Here is a 21,040-nt window from a genome sequence, read left to right as displayed (position 1 = left end):
AGTATAGTAATTCAATACTTCATACATCACCCAGTGCTCATCACTACAAGTGCCCTCCTTAATCTTCATCACCTATTTAAACCATCCCCCTACCCACTACCCCTCTGGTAACCCTCAGTTTGTTCTCTATAATTAAGAGTCTGTTTCTTGGCTTGTCTCTCTCTCTCTCTTATTTTCTTCCTTTGATTGTTTCTTAAATTCCACATGAGTGAAATCATATGGCATTTGTCTTTCTCTGACTTATTTTGCTAAGCATTATGCTCTCTAGCTCCATCTATGTCACTGCAAATGGCAAGAGTTCATTCTTTTTTATGGCTGAATAGTGTCCCTATATATATATATATATTTATCACATCTTCTTTATCCATGGGCTGGTACCATATCTTAGCTACTGTAAATAATGCTGCTATGAACATCGGGGTGCATGTATACCTTTGAATTAGTTTTCTTGTATTCATTGGGTAAATACCCAGTAGTGTGATTGCTTGATCATAAGGTAGTTCTATTTTTAACTTTCTGAGGAACCTCCATATTGTTTTCCACAGTGGCTGCACCTGTTTGTATTCCTACCAATATTCACAAATGTTCCTTTTTCTCCACATCCTCATCAGCACCTATTGATTCTTGTGTTGTTGATTTTAGCCATTCTGACAAGTGTGACATGATAGATCATTGTAGTTTTGATTTGCATTTCCCTGATGATATGTGATGATGAGCTTTCCATGTGTCTGTTGACCCTCTGGATGTCTTTAGAGAAATGTCTGTTCATGTCTTCTGCCCATTTTTAAGTTGTTTTCTTTTTTGAGTGTTGAGTTTTATAAATTATTTATAGATTTTGGATACTAATCCTTTATCAGATATATCATTTGCAAATATCTTCTCCCATTCCAGAGGTTGCCTTTTAGTTTTGTTGATTGTTTACTTTGCCATGCAGAAGCTTTTTATTTTGATGTAGTCCCAATAGTTTATTTTTGCTTTAGTTTTCCTTGCCTATGAAGATATATCTAGAAAGAATTTACGGGATGCCTGGGTGTCTCAGTCGGTTAAGCATCTGCCTTCGGCTCAGGTCAGATCCCAGGGTTCTGGGATCAAGACCTGCATTGGGCTCCTTGCTCAGCAGGGAGCCTGCTTCTCCCTCTTCCTACCACTCCCTGCTTGTGCTTGCTCTTTCTCTCTCTCTCTCTGAGAAAAAAAAAATGTTTTTAAATCTTAAAAAAAAAAAAAAGAAAGAATTTGCTATGGACAATGTCAAAGAAGTTACTGCTTGCAGTGTCTTCTAGGACTTTCATGGTTTCAGGTCTCATGTTTAGGTCTTTAACCATTTTGAATTTATTTTTGTGTATGGTGTAAGAAAGTGGTCCAGTTTCATTCTTTTCCATGTTGCTGTCCAGTTTTCCCAACGTTTGTTGAAGAGACTCTTTTTTTCCATTGGATATTCTTTCCTGCTTTGTCAAAGCTTTATTGACCATGTAATTTTGCGTTCATTTTTGGGCTTTCTATACTGTTATATTGGTCTTTGTATCTATTTTTGTGCCAATACCATACTGTTTTGATTACTATAGCTTTGCAATATAACTTGAAGTCTGGAAATGTGATGCCTCTGTCTTTGCTTTCCTTTTTCAAGATTACTTGGGCTCTTCAGGGTCTTTTGTGGTTCCATACAAATTTTAGGATTGTTTGTTTTAGGTCTATGAAAAATGCTGGTGGTATTTTGATAAGGATTGCATGAAATGTACAGATTGCTTTGGGTAGTACAGATATTTTAACAATATTTATTCTTATCTGTGAACATGGAATATTTTTCCATTTCTTTTTGTCATCTTCAATTTCTTTCATCAGTGTTTTATAGTTTTCAGAGTAGAGGTCTTTCACCTCTTTGGTTAGGTTTATCCCAAGGTATCTTACGGATTTTGGTGCAATTGTAAATGGGATTGATTCCTTGATTTCTCTTTGTGCTGCTTCATTAGTGATGTATAGAAATGCAACAGATTCGTGTACACTCATTTTGTATCCTGCAACTTTACTGAATTCATGTATCAGTTCTAACAGTTTTTTGGTGGAGTCTTTTGGGTTTTCAATATACAGTATCATGTCATCTGCAAATAATGACAGTTTTACTTCTTCCTTACCGATTTGGATGCCTTTTATTTCCTTTTGTTGTCTTTTACTGTGGTGGCTAGGACTTCCAGAACTATGTTGAATAAAAGTGGTGAGAGTGGACAGCCTTCTCTTGTTCCTGACCCTAGGGAAAAAGCTCTCAGCTGAGAGGATGATGTTAGCTCTGCATAAATGGCCTTTATTATGTTAAGATATGTTCTCTCTAACCTACTTTGCTGAGGGTTTTTATCATGAATGGATGTTGCATTTTTTCTGTTCTCTTGAAATGGTCATATGGTTCTTATCCTTTCTTTTCTTGATGTGATATATCACATTAATTGATTTGCAAATACTGAAACACCCTTGCATCCTGGGATCAAATCCCACTTGATTGTGGTCAGTGGTTTTTTTAATGTATTGTTGAATTCGTTCTGCTAGTATTTTGTTGAGAATTTTCGCATCTATGTTCACAAAGGATATTGGCCTGTAGTTCTCTTTTTTTAGTGGTGTCTTTATCTGGTTTTAGTACCAGGGTAATGCTGGCCTCATAAAATGAATTTGGAACTTTTCCTTTGTCTTCTATGTGTTGGAATAGTTTAAGAAGAATATGTATTAATTCTTCTTTAAATGTTTGGTAGAATTTTCCTGTAAAGCCATCTTGTCCTGGATGTTTGTTTATTGGAATTTTTTTGATTACCGACTTAATTTGGTTTCAGTCTGTTCAAATTTTTTATTGCTTCCAGTTTCAGTTTTGGTAGTTTATGTGTTTCTAGGAATTTAACCATTTCTTCTAGGTTGTCCAATTTTTGGTCATACAGTTTTTCATAATATTCTCTTATGATTATTTGTACTTCTGTGGTTTTGGTTGTTATTTCTCCTTTCTCATTTGTAATTTTATTTATTTGAGTACCTTCTCTTATTTACTTGATAAGTCTGACTAGAAGTTTATCAATTTTATTGATTTTTTTTCTAAGAGCCAGGTCCTGGTTTCATTGCTCTGTTCTAGTTTGTTTTTAGTTTCTATATCACTTATCTCTGCTCTAATCTTTATTATTTCCTTCCTTCTGCTGGTATGAGGTTTTGTTTCTTGTTCTTTTTCTAGCTTCTTTAGGTACAAGGTTAGGTTGTTTATTTGAGATTTTTCTTGCTTCTTGAGGTAGGCCTGTATTGCTATAAACTTTCCTCTTAGAAAAGCTTTTGCTTCATCCCAGAGGTTTTGAACCATTGTGTTTTCATTCTCATTTGTTTCCATGTGTATTTTTAATTTCTTCTTTTATTTCCTAGTTGACCCATTCTTTGTTTAGTGGCATGTTATTTTATTTCCATGTATTTGTGGTCTTTCCAGATTTTTTCTTGTGGTTGACTTCAAATTTCATAGCATTGTGGTTAGAAAAGATGTATGGGATGACTTCAGTTTTCTTGAATTTGTTGAGACTTCTTCTGTGGCCTAATATGTGATCTATTCTGAAAATGTTCCATTTGCACTTGAAAAGAATGTGTATTCTGCTGGGTTAGGATGGAATGTTCTGAATATATCTGTTAAATCCATCTGTTCCAGTGTGTCATTGGAAGTCATTGTTTCCTTGATGATTTTCTACTTAGATGATCTGTACATTAACGTAAGTGGGGTGTTCTTGTTGGATTCCCCCCTTATTATTATATAGTGTCCTTCTTTGTCTCATTATAGTCTTTGTTTTAAAGTTATTTTGTTTGAAATATGTATTCCAAGTCTGGGTTTCTTTTGACATCCATTTGCATGATAGATGTTTCCCCATCCCCTCACTTTCAATCTGCTGGTGTTTTTACATCTAAAATGAGTCTCTTGTAGACAGCATGGGCCTTGTTTCTTGGTTTTTTTTTTCAATTTTTTCACCTTATGTCTTTTGCTTGGAGGCTTTAGTCCATTTAATGCTAGTAAATGGTAGTAAATTTTAACATAGGACAAAGCTGTGAGTACTGAACTAAATATGAAAGATTAGCATTTATTCAGTTCCCAAATGAAATTAGCTATAGCTCTCCCTGGTTATGTTAAAGGTATGTTTTAAATATTGATTTGTGAAAAGTATGTGAAATCTTTGTGAAAATGTAATAGACCTCAAATACATTTCTATTAATGATTCAGTAAAATCGTTTATTAATTTTGAATTAGAATTTCATTCTTTTTCAGCTTGCTAAAAAGAAATGAAAGCTAAAAACGTGTTGATTCAAAAATAATATGAGAGATAATCTGTGCTATTTGGATAGCAAAGGAAGGAGCAACAATATATATCTGTAATTTGTAAAACCCTAAATTTTGCTGGAAATAAATTATTATATTACTAATTTAATTTAAACTCATTAATTAGTATGTACACCCTTTTTATATAAAAACACTAGAAATTAAAAGATGAAATCAAATATGATGACTACATTTAAAGATCTTGTGGTCTAAGGGAAGAACCTGATAAGTAAACCAGTAAAATGTGATGAAGTATTAAGATAAAAATGACAAAATGCTGTGGGGACATTTCTGAGGGCCATTTAGCTTAGACTGCATTATTAGGTCATGTAGTACTTGTTGATAATTATCTCTTTTTTTTTTTTAAGATTTATTTATTTATTTGAGAGAAAGGGTGAGAGCAGGGGGGAGGGGCAGAGGGAGAGGGACATCAAGCAGACTCCACGCTGAGCATGGAGCCTAATGTGAAGCTTGGTCTTACCACCCTGAGATCACAACCTGAGCCAAAACCAAGAGTCAGACGCTTAAACTACAGTGCCACCCAGGCGCCCCATCTCTAATTTTTAAGTGAGATAATTTGGATATTCCTTAAATATTTTGAATGGCTTTACTTCATTCTGAGTAGTTGGTGATGTATAGGGTAGGAATGCAAGAAAAACATCAAGTCCTATCTCCCTGATCCCTTACTCACAAGGAAAACTCCCTTTGCCTGAGTTACCTATTAAATGCAAATAAGTTTGTGAGATAATCTCTTAAATATTACATAATTAACCCTTCATATGTGTATTTATTCATAGGCTACTTCTATTGACAGTCAAGTTTTGATGAGAAGAAAATAGTGAGAAAATTTTGATCCATCTTTCCCACTTTTAGTTCTATTTCTCGTTATAGATTTTGAAATTGTTATTAGGTACCTGTAACTTTAAAATTGGAAAATCTTGCTGGCAGATTGACATTTTTATTATTATTTAACCTTAGTAATGCATTTTGCCTTAATGTCTAATTTGTCTGATACTGGTGGTATACCTATACCACTCTTCTTTTGGTTAGTATTTGCATAGAATAACTTTTTTCATCCTTTATAACTTTTTGTGTCCTTATGCTTAAGGTTTATATATAATCTTAATCTCTTAATTGTAATTTTAATCCATTTACATGTAATGTAATTATTCACATGTGTGTATTTATATTGACTATCTTACTACTTGTTTTCTCCTCTTCTACTCTCTCCCTCCACCCAACTATTGCATTAATTTTCTCTCATTTATTTCTTTTGTATTAATAAAGTATTTTTAAAATTCGACTTTTCCCTCAATAACTTAGCTATTAAATTTTTTATTATTCTTTTACTATTCTTTTAGTAGTTACTGTAGACATACAACATGCATCCTAAATTGATTACAGCCTAATAAATATTAGTATTTTTACTACTTCCTAGACAATGTTATGATCCAGTGCACTTTCACTCAATTTAACCTCCAATATTTTTTATCGTATATTTCAGTTTTCATTTATAATAAACTCCATGTGACATTATTACTTTTTATAGTCAGTGTCCTTTTCATTTACCCATGTATTTATAATTCTCAGTGCCCTGTATACCTTCCTGTATTTCTGTGTTTCTATCTGTGATATGCTTTCTTCCTAAAGAACTTCCTTTAATACTCTTCAGTATTTCTTTTATTGTTGCCAACAAATATTCCCTGCAAATGTCTTTATTTGCCTTCACATTTGAAGGATATTTTCCTTCTGAATAGAATTCCAGGTAGAAGATATTTTCTTTCACTCCTCAAAAAAATACCATTTCATTGTCTTCTTTCTTCCATCAATGTTTTTGAGAGGAAAGCTTTCAGCCCTTTTTTGTTGCTGGTTGACAGTACTGCGTCTTTGTTTTTTTGGTTGTTTTCAGTGTTTTCTTTTTCTTACTTTGGTTCATAGCAATTTTATTGTGATCTGCATGAGTTTCTTTATATCTACCTTTTTAAAGGTTTTAGAACTTCTTGCCTTCATGTCTTTTATTAGTTTGGAGAAGTTCTTGGTTTGTTTCTCTTGAAATATCGCTATTGTCTCATTTTCTCTCCTCTCCTTTTACGATCCCAATTATGTATATATTAGCTCTGTTGTCTTTTTTGTCTCATGTTTATTTGTTGTTATTGTTTTTGTTGTTTTCTTCCTGTATTTTCCTTCCCATTTGCTTTTTATGCTTTGGTCTAGATAGTTATTACTGACCCATCTTTAGTTTGCTTGCCCTTTTTTGCTCACCTATACCATCTGTTGTTAAATACATGTGCTTAGTTTTTATTTTTTTTCTATCTTTCTTTTTTCTTTTCTTTCTTCACTTATTTATTCTCATATTTCTTTTTTTTTTTTTTTCCAATTCCAGTTTCCTGGTAAAGTTCACATTCTCATTATGTTGTTTTTGAATATATTAATCCTTGTTATTTTAAAATCTATGTTTGGTAACTACACTTACTGGATTTTGTATGCATCTCTCTCTCTCTTTTTTTTTTTAATTTCTTGGCAGTTTTTAGTCCTTAGTTATTGGCAAGCCTAGGCTTTTTTACCAAAAACCAGGCCTTATATATGAAAATTTATAAATGCTATCGTTAACTTATTATCCTATCATTTAGTAAATAAATACAGTGTGGACTAATGACTAGTCACCTTCATTCACAAGGGCTGAGCTGATTCAGGCTGCTTGTCTACCTCTGGTTTGTCCCACTTGTAGAGTGTAGCTCTCCAAGGGTTTCAGCCGATTGTTTGCTAGGGCTCTTCCTTCTTTAGCTATTACTACACTTGTTTTTGTTTCCTCTGGACCATTAGAGTACAGAAAGTTATTCTCTTCTTCACAGAGATTTTCTGTTTAGATTCCTAGCCTTTTACCCTATGTAGTTCAAAAAGTAAGCTCACTTTTCTGCACTTTCTTCTGGTTCTAATTTCTGGTCTCTTACATTTCCCAAACCCTGTGTCTCTGTAGACCTGAGAGATTGCCAAAATCTCTTGCTGTCTCTTCTGAGCTGTGGTCCTCTACAAGATTCATAGCCTTCCTCCTTCTGCTATGAAATGGTTGATTTCCCAGGGTAAAAGTAAATCCTGAATTGTAATCTCACTTCTCTACTGCTATCTTTTCTCTTGGGATCTTGGCCCCTCCAGTCTGGCTTATTACTTCAGGTAGCTCTCCAGTGTTTCCAAAATATTTTTAAAAATTATCTTTCAAAAGCTTATCTATCATAATCAGAAGCAGATATCAACAAATTATTTACTGAATGTTTTCTATGTGCCAGGTTAGTGCTAACTGCTGGTTGTACAATGGTAACATGATTTTTAAAATACCTAAAACATACAGTTAGTAAGTTATATGTGTGTGTGTGTTTATAAATGATATATTTTCTGACTCAAGGAACAAATGTTCTACTGACTAACATGGAAACATGACACGTAAACATTGGTAAGTGGTTATGTTGGAGGCATATAACGTATACTGTAGGATCTCAGAGAGGGAGCACTTAACTTGGCCTAGAGATGGGTGTAAGTAAAGAGAGCCAAAATGCTTCATATAAGAGTTGTGACCCTGGAAAGGAATTCCAGAGATTGAAAAAGACTCAAGTACAGGATGTCATCTACATGACCCAATACAACTTCTAATTATAACATATTAATACTGAAAATGTACTCCATATTTCTATTTAAAACACTAGTACATTTGAAAAATCAAAATATGTTTGAGGATATAAAAGTTAGTTTACAATTTTTAACCATGACAATTGTTTTCTCCATAGGTGTTCAAAGCAATGAATATCACACAAATTCGGAATCCTTCTCTGCCTCCTCCAGAAAAAATGCCTGAAGCCTATTCTGCAAAGATTGCTCTTTTTGGTGCTGGGCCTGCAAGTATAAGTTGTGCTTCCTTTTTGGCTCGATTAGGCTACTCTGACATCACTATCTTTGAAAAACAAGAATATGTTGGTGGTTTAAGGTAATGCCTACACTTTTTTTCATGTTTATAGTATCAGAAATGATGGTGTAGGGGCGCCTGGGTGGCTCAGTCATTAAGCGGCTGGCTGCCTTCGGCTCAGGTCATGATCCCAGGGTCCTGAAATGGAGTCCCGCATCAGGCTCCCTGCTCGGTGGGAAGCCTGCTTCTCCCTCTCCCTCTCCCCCTGCTTGTGTTCCCTCTCTCGCTGTGTCTCTCTCTGTCAAATAAATAAAATTAAAAAAAAAAATGACGGGGCAAAACAATTATGAATATTGTTGGTTCATAATCATATAGGAACTTCAAGCTCTCAGATCATATTTTAAATGTTCTTTTTCCAAATGCTCAATTTTGATTTCATTATCCACTTTAAATTTACAGTTGGCATTAAGCAATATTTATTTAAAAATTTCTCTGTCTAGTTCTGTGAATTTAAGATAAATCTCAGCAAAATATTTTATGGATGGAGGAACCAGTCATATAAAAACTCATTTCATCCCTGTGAATCTGTCTTTTAATGGAGATACATCTGAAAATTACAGAAATTAGAAATGGGAAAAACCTAGTTCTATAGAATATTAGACAATTCATTTTGTTGTGTACATAGACATGTTTTCCTGCTTACGTATTTTGAATTTAAAATCTCTTAAGTTTTGCATTTGATTAAAATTATGTCAGAGTCTACTAAAATTGTCCCATTTTAATGTACATTTATGCAGTTTTCTTTACTAATATTTGATATTAATCAGCATCATTATTATAAATCAGGAGTCAGTCATAGTCTTTTATTCTCATGAAGATTCATTCATTGAAATGAAAAATACTTACTTTGTATCAGTGACTTTCAGATATTCAAACCACACTTAGCAATTGGATGGAGGGGGGTGCCTGGGTGGCTCAGTTGGTTAATCATCTGACTTGATTTTGGCTCAGGTTATGATCTCAGGGTCCTGAGATCAAGCCCCACCTTGGGCTCTACACTCAGCAGGGACTCTGCATGAGATTCTCCCTCTCTCTCTCCCTCTGCCTCTCCTCCCTGCACTCTCTCTCTAAAATAAATAAATAAATATTTAAAAAAAAAGAAATTGGATGGAGAAGTTTGCTTCATTTAAAGTAAATAGAACTCTATAGTGAACATATATTACATTTGTAATTAGAATGAAATAAAGTTTATTATAAATAGGTAATGGGTATTGCTTAAAACATTTGATGTAAAAATGAGAAAGCATTTGGGTGGGAAGTTAATAATATTACTTAATTTATTGTTGTTTTTCATAAATATGTCATCTTGCATCAGAAAATCATGAATTATAAAATACTGTCATTTGGCATATCTGTTGTACTTAGCATTTAAGTGTAATGGCTATTGAACTATTCTCAAAGTGAGTTTATCATATTTAAACATCATAGGGAATACATTTAATCAAATTGTGACTAAAATTTGTGCTTATGTTTTTTATATTTTATGAAACCTATAAATTTGTGTCTATAATTATAAAATTTCAATATTGGTCAAATGACTATATGCTAAACCCAAGATAAGCTTGCATTAATATACAACTATTTGATTACATCATCAAGCCAAGGTATCATATAATAGGAAAACCTGTTGAAGAGGATCTGAAGCATAAAGTGAAGAAAAAATAACCTGATTCTCAAGAAATAATTATTTTTTCTGTATTGACGTTTCACCACCATGAGTTTTAAGGGATTACACATATTTTAAAAAGTTTTTTTATTTATTCCTGGAATGTAAATACCTAATATATTATTTTGCTGGAATGATTTAGACTATCTTTTTAATACTGTTTCACCACAGCTTTATTAATTGGGAAAAACATAATCTATTAACAACATATGTATAAGCATTGTACATTTTTTTCAATTATACACATCAATGAATATGTGAGCTAATTTAAAAAATACAAACTTAATTGGTGTATACCCTAGTAGTCTAGGAAAAATCTTTTTGCCCCTTAATTGCATTTTCACAAGAAGCCTAAAATGGAACAGGCCCTGTTTGTGAATTATTCTGTGTGGACAATTTTGGCAGATTATTATGTTTGCTAGCATCTCCATCTCTTTGTAACTCAGATGCAGAATAGGCATTTCTAAATCATAGAAACTACCACTAAACTTGTGTATTTTATGTATTTGCTGAGCATTTTCTAGTGGGACAGACTCTCCTGGATTAATGACCAAACATTTTTTAAAATTCTTTTTTGATTTATTTTCTTTCCTTTGCCTTTGAATGTTCCCAGTATCTAGGGACAATATGAAATGTTGAATCAGCCTCTTGTGGACCATCCTGTGGAAGAGGTATTATGTGCCACTGTTACAGGATTATAAAAACTGACATGGAATTTAGCCAGCATTACAACCACAACCTTTTCCTGTTAATTTATTTTCTTACTTACAGATGCCTCTCATTCTCTTGTATCTTCAAAGTGGCTAAAAAAGATTAAATTAGCTTTGTATTTGAAATCAGTTGCTTAAAGAGGTGATGTCAGGTTTTATCTTTCCTTCTCCTTTGCATCCAAACAGATTCTTTTATCCCTGGTGAATTAGTATCACAACCACTTTTTTAAAAAAATCACTAGGGTTGGTGAAAGATAGCAAGGACTTAATCCCTATTGCGTTGAACATGATTGATTTTTTTGACTTTGCAACAATATTAAAATAATCAGTAGTTTTGCTTTCCTCCCACTGTGGCTTCTTTTTTCAGGACGTGAGTTTAAAAAGGTTAAAGGGATTGGTATTATGGTAACAAAGAGAAATAAAGATGGTATTAACAGACTGTAAGTGTGCATGCATGCATATGTATATATATATATGCACTTTTTAAAAATTAATATACATGAACTATGACATTTTTGTTATGTAGGATAGTCAGAGCAATGGTTTCCTTTGCTTCAGTTATTTCAAGCATTTACACTATGTCTGTTGCATTTCGTATTGATTCACAATAAAAAAAATGGGATTTAGGTGAAATAGTTATACCAATAGGAAATATTTTGAGAAAATATGTGATGTAACACAAATTTAAAGTGTGGTACCTATACCATATACAGAGAAGCAAAGCTCTATTAAAGTGTAAGAATTGTGAGTTGAAAAGAATGGGAGTTGTTACAGGTAGATTCCATTTATTTGAAAGAAACATGAACATGGAAGAAAGTTCTTGTTTTGTTTTGTTTGGAGTTGTTACTGTTTTTAGGTTTTCTGACATTCCACTGACAGTGCTAAAGGATTTACAGTTGCCACAAGAAAAAATTTCTTTCAACACTTTAGATTGTTAGAAGAGCACAGATAGAGGAATAAAAGTTTGTTTTCATAAGCACAAAAAACTTGGGAAGTAATCCTTCCAGTCAAATTCTGTCTTTCATTCTTTTATATCCCCTTTCTCACCAGATAGTCTTGCCAGTGATCTCATTTACTCTCATTGTTTCTGTTACCAGTTACATGCAAATTATTTAAAAATCTGTATTTGTCCTAACCTCTCTCTCTGTCCTGGCCATACATTCACATCTTGGACATCTCCTCTTATAAACTTCACTATAGCAGTATTGCTCCTCTTCCTGAGTTTCCTCTCTCAGTGGGTGGCATCACCAAGACATACGGGAGTTATTTGCACTACTCTTCAGTATCCTGGCAATTTATATTTTGTGAATACTTTTTAAGATGCCCTTTTACCCCTTCACCTCTATGCCCTAAACATCTCACCACTACAGTGTAGCCTCCAAATAGTTCTCTTTGCTTGCTGATTTGTCTTTTTCAAATTCATTTTTCTTATAGTTTTCTAAATCTGATTATATCACTCTTCAACTTGAAATCTCAGTAGCTCCCCGTAATCTAGGAGACAGTGGATCTAGTTTGACACAAAAGCCATGACCTGATATTACCTACCTTTTCCTTCCCTCCCTTTCTCCCTCCCTTCCATTCTCCCTTCAATATTTATTGATCTCCTATGTGCTGGTCATTATCTCAGGCACTAGAGCTCAAAAATAGACAAAGCAAAGTGCTTGTTCTCATGGGGCTTACACTCTAGTGATAGGAGGCAGACAATAACAAACAGTAAACCAAATATAGAATATGTCAGGTGATGATAAATTCATTAGGTTTTTTTTTTTTTTTTTTTTAAATGGCAGTTTAGTGATATGTACCTAGCACATCTGATGCCTGGAATAGATTTTTTTTTTTTAAACGTGCTTATTGTCTAGTCTATGTAATAAAGTTATTTTCAAAAAGAATTATGTAATAATCAGTAATAAAAATTATTTTGATTCCTTCCTATGAAACGAGACGTTGACAATTGAAATAATTTCAATATTAAAGATATAGTTCACACAGTTTCACTATTTTAATTTTAATTTGAAAGACAAAAACTCCTCATAGTTGTTCAAAATTACAGAGTTGAAGTAATTCATATTGTGTCATGTCTATCTTTTATCACTTCCAAATCAACTGTTTAAACATTAGAACAGGTAATAATAAGGGGTGGAGACACATGCTGCTTATGGGCAGTTGGAACAAGGAATGCTTATAACTGAATCAGCCTGTGCCAGTGGCCAGTGTTTAACTGGAATTTCCCACATTAACTTCCCTGTAGAGCTCAATGTTTACTGAAGAATGGGTAATAAAAATGGGACAATTTAAAGCTTATACACATACTACTAGAACTCTAAGCAACCATAGTGATTCTTTAGAATTTAGATCTACTGAAGATTTTTTGGGAGGGCGGGGAGACAGAATACCAGTGACATTGTTGAGAGCAGCTCATGGTGAAAATACAAAACAGGTTTATTTTAATCAGTCTTATAACTGTTTTAAATAGTCTAACTCAATACACCCCCTTATGGCCTGCACCTGGGTTTGGAATTATGCTGGTAAGGGAATAGAGATGATGGAATTTGGGGCTTGAGCAACGCATAAAATGGAATTGTCTGAGGTCCTGTGTTAGGATGGAGGACCCAAAGTTTAGTTTGGGGCATGATAAATCTGAGATGCCTATTAGACATCCAAGTGAAACTAAAGGTCTGGAATTTAGGTCTGAGGATAAAAATGTGAGATTTATTACATGTAGATGGCATTTAAAGCTCTGAGACAAGGAGGAATTCATCTAGTACTCAGGGAATCTGACTGCAGGGCTGTGGTGTTCCTGCTAAAGCCTCCTGCCACCACTCTGCTTCATTTGCCATTCCCTGAACACAGTATGCACTTTTGTCCTCCTCCCCTTTCTCTTCCTCCCCCTTGTCATTTTCTTTGTCCTCTGATGCCTTCCCTCTTCTCCACTTAACTGAAAGTTGATCATTTGTCACATTTCACCTGCCTGATTATCTCATCCCATAATAAGCTTCCCCTTCTTTGAAACACTCTGGTTCACATTGATATTTTACATTTGTCGAACAGTACTGCGTATGTGTGTCTATCTCCCTTCTGTCTGCTGACCTCATCCACTGGTGAATAAAATATGTCACAATTACAACTGTCCATATTCACCTCTCTGTGGTGCCCAGAGCATTATGATGAGTTTGAGATAGTGTGGCTAGAGTCCACAAGTCAGCTTAAGAGATTTTTATCTCTGACCTAGGCCCAAATTTACTCTTAAATATAATCTTATATCCTAACTAGATGGAAAGCTCCTTTAGTATAGGGCATTGATTTTATACTGTTAAATGCGTTGTATTTTCTGTAGCACTGAGCATGGTATCTTGCTAATTGTTTTATGTATGAAAATTAATTGAATGGTTAAGTTCTTTAGTCACCAAAGAATGAAAAATCTGCATGTGCACTTTGGAAGACTTGGCACTGAATGATCCATGAGCTTCATCTTCAACAATTACTTATTTTACAAATTTATTTACGTAATCCCTGGATATATCTCTTTCATTGCATGTACTACATTTTATGGTAATTATCTCTTTATGTAACTTTCTCCACCAGAAGGAGAGTATATTGAAAGTGGAAATTTGGTAAAATTCACCATCAAGTCACTGCAGCTAATGCTGTGTCTGGCACTTTGTAAATGCTTATTGAATAAGTAGATATCTGAATAAATGAATTACTATATGTTCATGAAAATATATAGCCTTTTTATTGCTATAAAACATTGAAGAGGTATTTGCTCTTAACTTTGGTACTCTATAAACTGTTACACTATTGAAATGATTATATTTTAGGACTCATTTTTTTAGGTGCAAACAGCGAGTGCTGATATTAAATAGGATTACTTTTTAATGACTGTATCCTTTTTTTGGGGGGGGACACCTATTGCTTTAATAGAAGAAGATTGGTTTACTATAAAAAGTGTTCTATAAATCACATGAACTAATCCCATAATATCATAAACAGCATGGTAATACAAAGTTCAGATTTGAATTTGAACCAAGCTAGTGGTGTATTTGTGGAATATATATGTATGTGTGTATATGTATATATGTATATTAAACACTAAAAGTAGTTTCAGCTAATTTTTGTGTGTTTTTTTTTAAGATTTTATTTATTATTTGAGAGAGAGAGTGAGAGAGAGAGCGCAAGAGGGGGTAGGGTTAGAGGGAGAAGCAGACTCCCCGCCGAGCAGGGAGCCCGATGTGGGACTCGATCCCGGGACTCCGGGATCCTGACCTGAGCCGAAGGCAGTCGCTTAACCAACTGAGCCACCCAGGCGCTCCAATTTTTGTGTTTTTAAGATTTTTTCTTAGGAATTCATAGCATTGTTAGTAGGTAATTCAATTAAATACTTTAATAAACTTAAAAGTGTTGGAATTACTTTTGACCAATTGTCTATTTATTGTTTTCCACTGTTTATATTTATTTACATATCATTGCTACTGTTTCTACTGTTGTTCATATAATATTGTGTCATGCATATTAAATTTGGATGTTCTCACACTCATATGATATGAAAATACTCTTAGAAAAGGTGCTTATTCCTTTAATACTGATCAGTGTAGACATGTTGCATTTTTTAAAGACTAGTGATTTTTTTCCACAAACGCTTCTTTTTCTTTTCTTTTTTTTTTTTTTTTTTCTCAGTATTTCTGAAATTCCTCAGTTCCGGCTACCATATGATGCAGTGAATTTTGAGATTGAGCTTATGAAGGACCTTGGTGTAAAGGTAAATGAAAAACATAACACATGTGTATTGCTCAAAGAGAAAGGAGTAAGCTCTACACTAAAGATTAACAGCAAAATGTCACACATTTTAGGAAAGAACAATTAAAAGCTACACCAGGCAGAAGCAGAAAGATGCTTCTCCTTGCTTAGGGCATTTGTCTGTCTACTGTCTGAATGCCACTAGCCTGGAAAAGGGCAATCAATAGTTCTCATCTGGCACGCCTGCATGTGATTAATTGTCTGTAAGAAACAAATTCCTAAATTGCTTTAGGGGTTCACTGCAGCTAATAGAAGGATTTGGTTTCTTTAATCACATTTTTTTCATGCAAGTTGTATGCACTCTGAAACATTTGTATTTCACAATTTGAACCATAATTTCTTACAGAGATTTATTTTATTTATTGTATGTATAATGTCAATAGTGTTAATGTGATAATCCTTTCTTAACATAAGCAGCAAATCAGCGTGGTAGAAAGCAACAGCTTTGTGTTTTTCATTTTTTTGTGAAGTAAATGTTCTTTTAAAGATGGTCAAAAGTTAACATTTATACTTTGACAATTTGTAGATATTCCTGTTCCTTTCTATTAATTACAAGTATTATACTCTGGCTCTTCACTTGAACATATTGCTATTTTTGTTTCAAAAATGTTAATTATATATAGTAGTAGATATATACAGTATATTAATAAAGTAGTGTGATTTACATAATACATTCTGTAAGTGCATGCAAAAGATATTTTGAAAAGTGATTAACAAACTCGTGGCTCTTGCATTTAGAAATAAAAACTAAAATAATCAAAAGGGGAAACACTAAAAACAATTATTTTGTGCTTTTACACTTTTAATTACATTTTGTTTGGCAGTGGTTGAGATGAAGCATTTGCACATAATCACTAAACAAAAAACCTTATAGCAAGTAAGTACACAGAACAAATGTGCACAACTTTATGAAAGCTTGGCATTCAAAAATAGTGTTCAAAATAGATCATTTAAGGATGATTATTTGATTTTTAAAAATATATTCTGAAAAGTTCTTTAAATGTCTTTCATTCTGAATACAAGTTCCTACCTAAATCTCAGTAAATAAGGAAAATATTTATTAGGACTTCAAACTAATATATTAAGTGTAAACTAATATACTGGGTGTTAGTACCAGTTGAAGATGAATCAGTAATGTATTAGGTGTTAGTACCAATTGAAGATGAATCAGAAATTAATTTAAAGCACTTCTCAATTTACCTTATAAGTAATTGCAAAATCACATTCAATTTTTGCAGTGCCAGATATATTGCATAAATTAGGGCTTACCCATTACTCTCATTAGGAAGCCCATCAAGGACATAGTAGTAGTGAATGTACTGAGTGCCAGAAAAATAGACATTTTAGCTTTAGTCATGCATCTTTTTAATTTTATAGTCAGATAACTTTGACAAAGTCAATTAATATCCCTAGATTTGGTCAATATCTGTTCAAAGGTAAAAGTGTGTACTACCATTTATGTAAAACATAAACTTATCTGCTTATATATGCAGAGGATGTCTCTGGAAAGAGAAGAATCTGATAGCATTAAGATTGCTTTTGGGAAGGTGTGGGAAGAATTTGTCACCATTTTGAACATTTGATTTTTAAACCTTGTGAATTTAATATAAAAAAAATTAGAACCTAAATTATGAATTTTTTAAAAAAATTTTATTTATTTGAGAGAGAGACACCGAGAGAGGGAACAGAAGCAGAGGGAGCGGGAGAGAGAGAAGCAGGCTTCCTGCCAAGCAGGGAGCCCGATGCGGGGTTCGATCCCAGGACCCTGGGAACATGACCTGAACCGAAGGCAGACGCTTAACGACTGAGCCACCCAGGCGCCCCTAGAACCTAAATTAAAGAGGAGGTTAATACTCTATTGTCTACCTCTCAGGTTGTTTTAAGATGAGAAAGAGATATGTATTAAAACTTGCTTTGTAAAAATTGAATTGTATGTATAGTTACAAGGACAGACAGCAATGAGATTCTTTTTCAGTTTTGAGGACTTGCAGGATAGGATACTTGCAGCTTTTATGACTTAACTTGAGCCATAAGAAGATACATATTTTTTAAAAAGGTCTACATTTATTACCTCCTATTTCTCCTCACCAGATTTTTCTTAACGTCCCTTCTGTTTCTACTTCTCAGCTAACATTTTATATTTTTAAGTCAACAATAATTTCCTGGCAATGAAGTGAATTTTGCTCTAAGTTCATACTGTTTGACTCCTGTGCAGCATATGACACATTCTCATGTATGTGTGTATGTGTCTGTCTGTCTGTACATATGTATGTATGCATGCATTTTTGGCTTCCATGATCTACAGCGTTATCTTGGTTATTCAATTTTTCTTTCTAATAGGTTTGTTTCATTTATTCAACAGATAATAATTGAGAATTTACTTTTGCCAAGTAATAAAATAAGGACTATTCTAAAACCATTCTTTCAAACTCCAGTCCTGTATTCTTTTTTTTTTTTTTTTTGTAAGATTTATTTATTTATCTTAGAGAAAGAGAGAGACAAAGAGAGTGGGAGAGCACGAATGGGCAGAGGAGGAAGGGAACAGGGATAGAATCCCAAGCAGACCCCCCACTGAGCATGGAGCCCGATGTGGGGCTCAGTCCCACAACCGTGAGATCATGGCCTGAGCCAAAACCAAGAGTCAGATGCTTAACTGACTGAACCACCCAGGAGCCCCAAACTCTACTCCTATATTCTTAGTAGTTGAATGAGCACATCTATCATTCAAATAACATTAACTCATCATACCCAAAGCCAAATTTAATTCATCTTTACTCCCAACTATGTTCTTAGTTAAATTTACTGTTGGATAATTTCAGTTTATTTCATATCTATATAGCTTGGTTATTCTTAATTTTAAATTTTTACATTTTTCTAGTCAGATATTGTCACCAAAAATAATGAGACTTTTATCTGCTCTCTATTTGTACATAACCTATTTTTTCTTACACTATTTCATTGGCTGGAATCTCTAGTATGTTATAAAAGAGTATTAATACATGACATCTTTTTTTGTCTCTGAGATAACGTTTTTAATCATATTGAACAGGTATTTTATTTTTCTAGACTTAGAATATTAAAATTTTATTTATTTTTTATTTTAATGGTGGAGGGGTGTTAATTTTTTTTAAATGCCATTTTAAAGACCTCTCCTACTCCCCCTGCTTGTGTTCCTGCTCTCGCTATCTCTCTGTCAAGTAGATAAATAAAAAAAATAAATAAATAAAGACCTTATATTCGGTTAACGTATTGAATTAGGGTTTGACTACCTCTCAGGTTGCATTCTGGAATGTATCCACTTTGCATTCTGGAATGTATCCACTTTTGCACTGTTTTATTATATCTGTACGTATACATTTGCTCTGTTAGTCTTTTTAAAGATTTTCTTTTTCCTACATTTATTTATGTAATTGATTTTAAAACTGGAACTATAGCAGGGGATAGTCAAATACCGTTGCTGTCCTTACAGAGTTTCAAATCTACTGAAAGCCTGTTTTTATTTGCTTTATTTATTTGTGTTTGTTATCTTTGTAAGGTTTTGGTAATAGAATTATGGTAGCCTTATAAAAATAAATTTCCAGCATTTTATTATTTTCTTATTGGTAAGAATATTGCCAGCATTTTATTATTTTCTTGTTGGTAAGAATATTGCCTTGAGACTTACCTATTTTACTAAATTTGAAAATACTGTGTTTCTGACCTCAAAGCCTTTTTATGAGAGATGGAACTTTGACGTTTTTTTTAAAATTTGTTCTAAAGTTTATTTATTTAAGTAATCTCTTCACCAAACGTGGGGCTCAAACTCACAACCCTGAGATCAAGAGCTGCATGATCCACCAACTGAACCAGTTAGGTGCCCCTGAATTTTTTTTTTTTTTAATGCATATCAGTCTTTTCACCTATTTCATTCTCACGTCAATTGGCCAATATATATTTTCCTAGAAAAATTCGTTTCACTGAGACTTTTGGATTAATTAGCGTAGATTTAAACATGTTATCAACTATACAATAAAAATATCTCATCTGTGCTTCGGATTATATTTGCTTTTGCATTTCTAAACTTATACATTATATTTTCTTAAGTTTTTTTTTCTTGATAACAGTAGGTAGTAGTTTCTATAGTTAATGTATTCTTTAAAAGAACCAGCTCTGTTTTATGTTTTCTTATTCCCTAATTAATTCTTTCTTCCTGCCATCCTTATACTTATTTATTATTCTTTTTTAATGTCTTGAGTTGTATACTTTTTATTTTTCCAGGTTGAATAATTAAACCACTTTATATTATTAATTTCTTTTTGAATAAACCCTTGTCAGCATCTATATGTTTTCATTAGTATATTATTGTTCTTTTTCTTCAATAATTATAGTTTTGTTTTGTTTTTTCCTTTTACACAGAATTGTTTAGGGTAATATTTTTATTTGTTCATGTATTCTTGTGAAAGACTTCAAATTTTTGTTTTTTTATTTTACTTATCAGTATATATAATTTTTAAATTCTCAAGTATACTGTTTATTTTGCTTCAAATCTAGTATAATAAAATTTGTTAGAAGAAATAGCATCTTAGCTATATTTTTTATAAAATCTCTGTATTTTATAATAAAAATTTTAATATAGATCACTGAAAATTATTTTTAACCCTAGCAGACTATAACAGAGTCTCTTATGATATTTGTTAGACAGTGTCACTAACTTTTATATTAAATACTCTTTTTTTGTTTGTTTTGCAATTCAGAGACTAGGTGGATATAAATATTTTTGTTTCAATCTTTACAGTATTTCTAATGACTTCATTATTAAAAGCTAAAAATGTAAATCTGCATAAACATCTTGTACTTTTCTAAATATTTTTAATCATCATACATTACATCATTAGTTTTTGATGTAGTGTTTAGTGTTCCCTGATTCATTGTTTCTGTATAACACCCAGTGCTCCATTCAATACATGCCCTCTTTAATACCATTACCAGGGGCGCCTGGGTGGCTCAGTCGTTAAGCGTCTGCCTTCAGCTCAGGTCATGATCCTAGGGTCCTGGGTTCGAGCCCCACATCGGGCTGCCTGCTTGGCAGGAAGCCTGCTTCGCCCTCTCCCACTCCCCCTGCTTCTGTTCCCTCTCTCGCTGTGTTTCGCTCTGTCAAATAAATAAATAAAATCTTAAAAAAAAAAAAAATCCCATCACCAGGCTAACCCATCCCCCCATCCCCTCCCCTCTAGAACCCTCAATTTGTTTCTCAGAGTCCATAGTCTCTCATGGTTCATCTCCCCCTCCGATTTCCCCCCTTCATTTTTCCCCTCCTACTATTTTCTTTTCTTTTTTTTTTTTTTAACATTTACTATATTATTTGTTTCAGAGGTGCAGGTCTGTGATTCATCAGTCTTACACAATTCACAGAGCTCATCATGGCACATACCCTCCCCAATGTCCATCACCCAGCCACCCCATCCCTCCCACCCCCCACCATTCCAGCAACCCTCAGTTTGTTCCCTGAGATTAAGAATTCCTCATATCAGTGAGATCATATGATACATGTCTTTCTCTGACTGACTGACTTTGTTCAGATAATACCCTCCAGTTCCATCCACATCATTGCAAATGGCAAG

At 33.5% G+C, this 21,040-nt stretch overlaps 1 protein-coding gene across 1 annotated transcript in view; it reads left to right on the top strand.

Annotated features, from left to right (window-relative positions):
* The window catches only part of DPYD (dihydropyrimidine dehydrogenase), a 799,188-nt gene that overhangs the window by 227,802 nt on the left and 550,346 nt on the right, over positions 1–21,040 (top strand). The window contains 2 exon segments of the mRNA XM_021690256.2: positions 8,095–8,291; positions 15,321–15,402. Coding sequence (XP_021545931.1) covers positions 8,095–8,291; positions 15,321–15,402 — 279 coding nt within the window.

The sequence above is a fragment of the Neomonachus schauinslandi genome, chromosome 4, assembly GCF_002201575.2.
Source record: "Neomonachus schauinslandi chromosome 4, ASM220157v2, whole genome shotgun sequence".
In the NCBI taxonomy this organism is placed as follows: Eukaryota; Metazoa; Chordata; class Mammalia; order Carnivora; family Phocidae; genus Neomonachus; species Neomonachus schauinslandi.
Note: the sequence above shows the minus strand (reverse complement) of the source record. Positions and strands in the feature narration are given on the sequence as shown.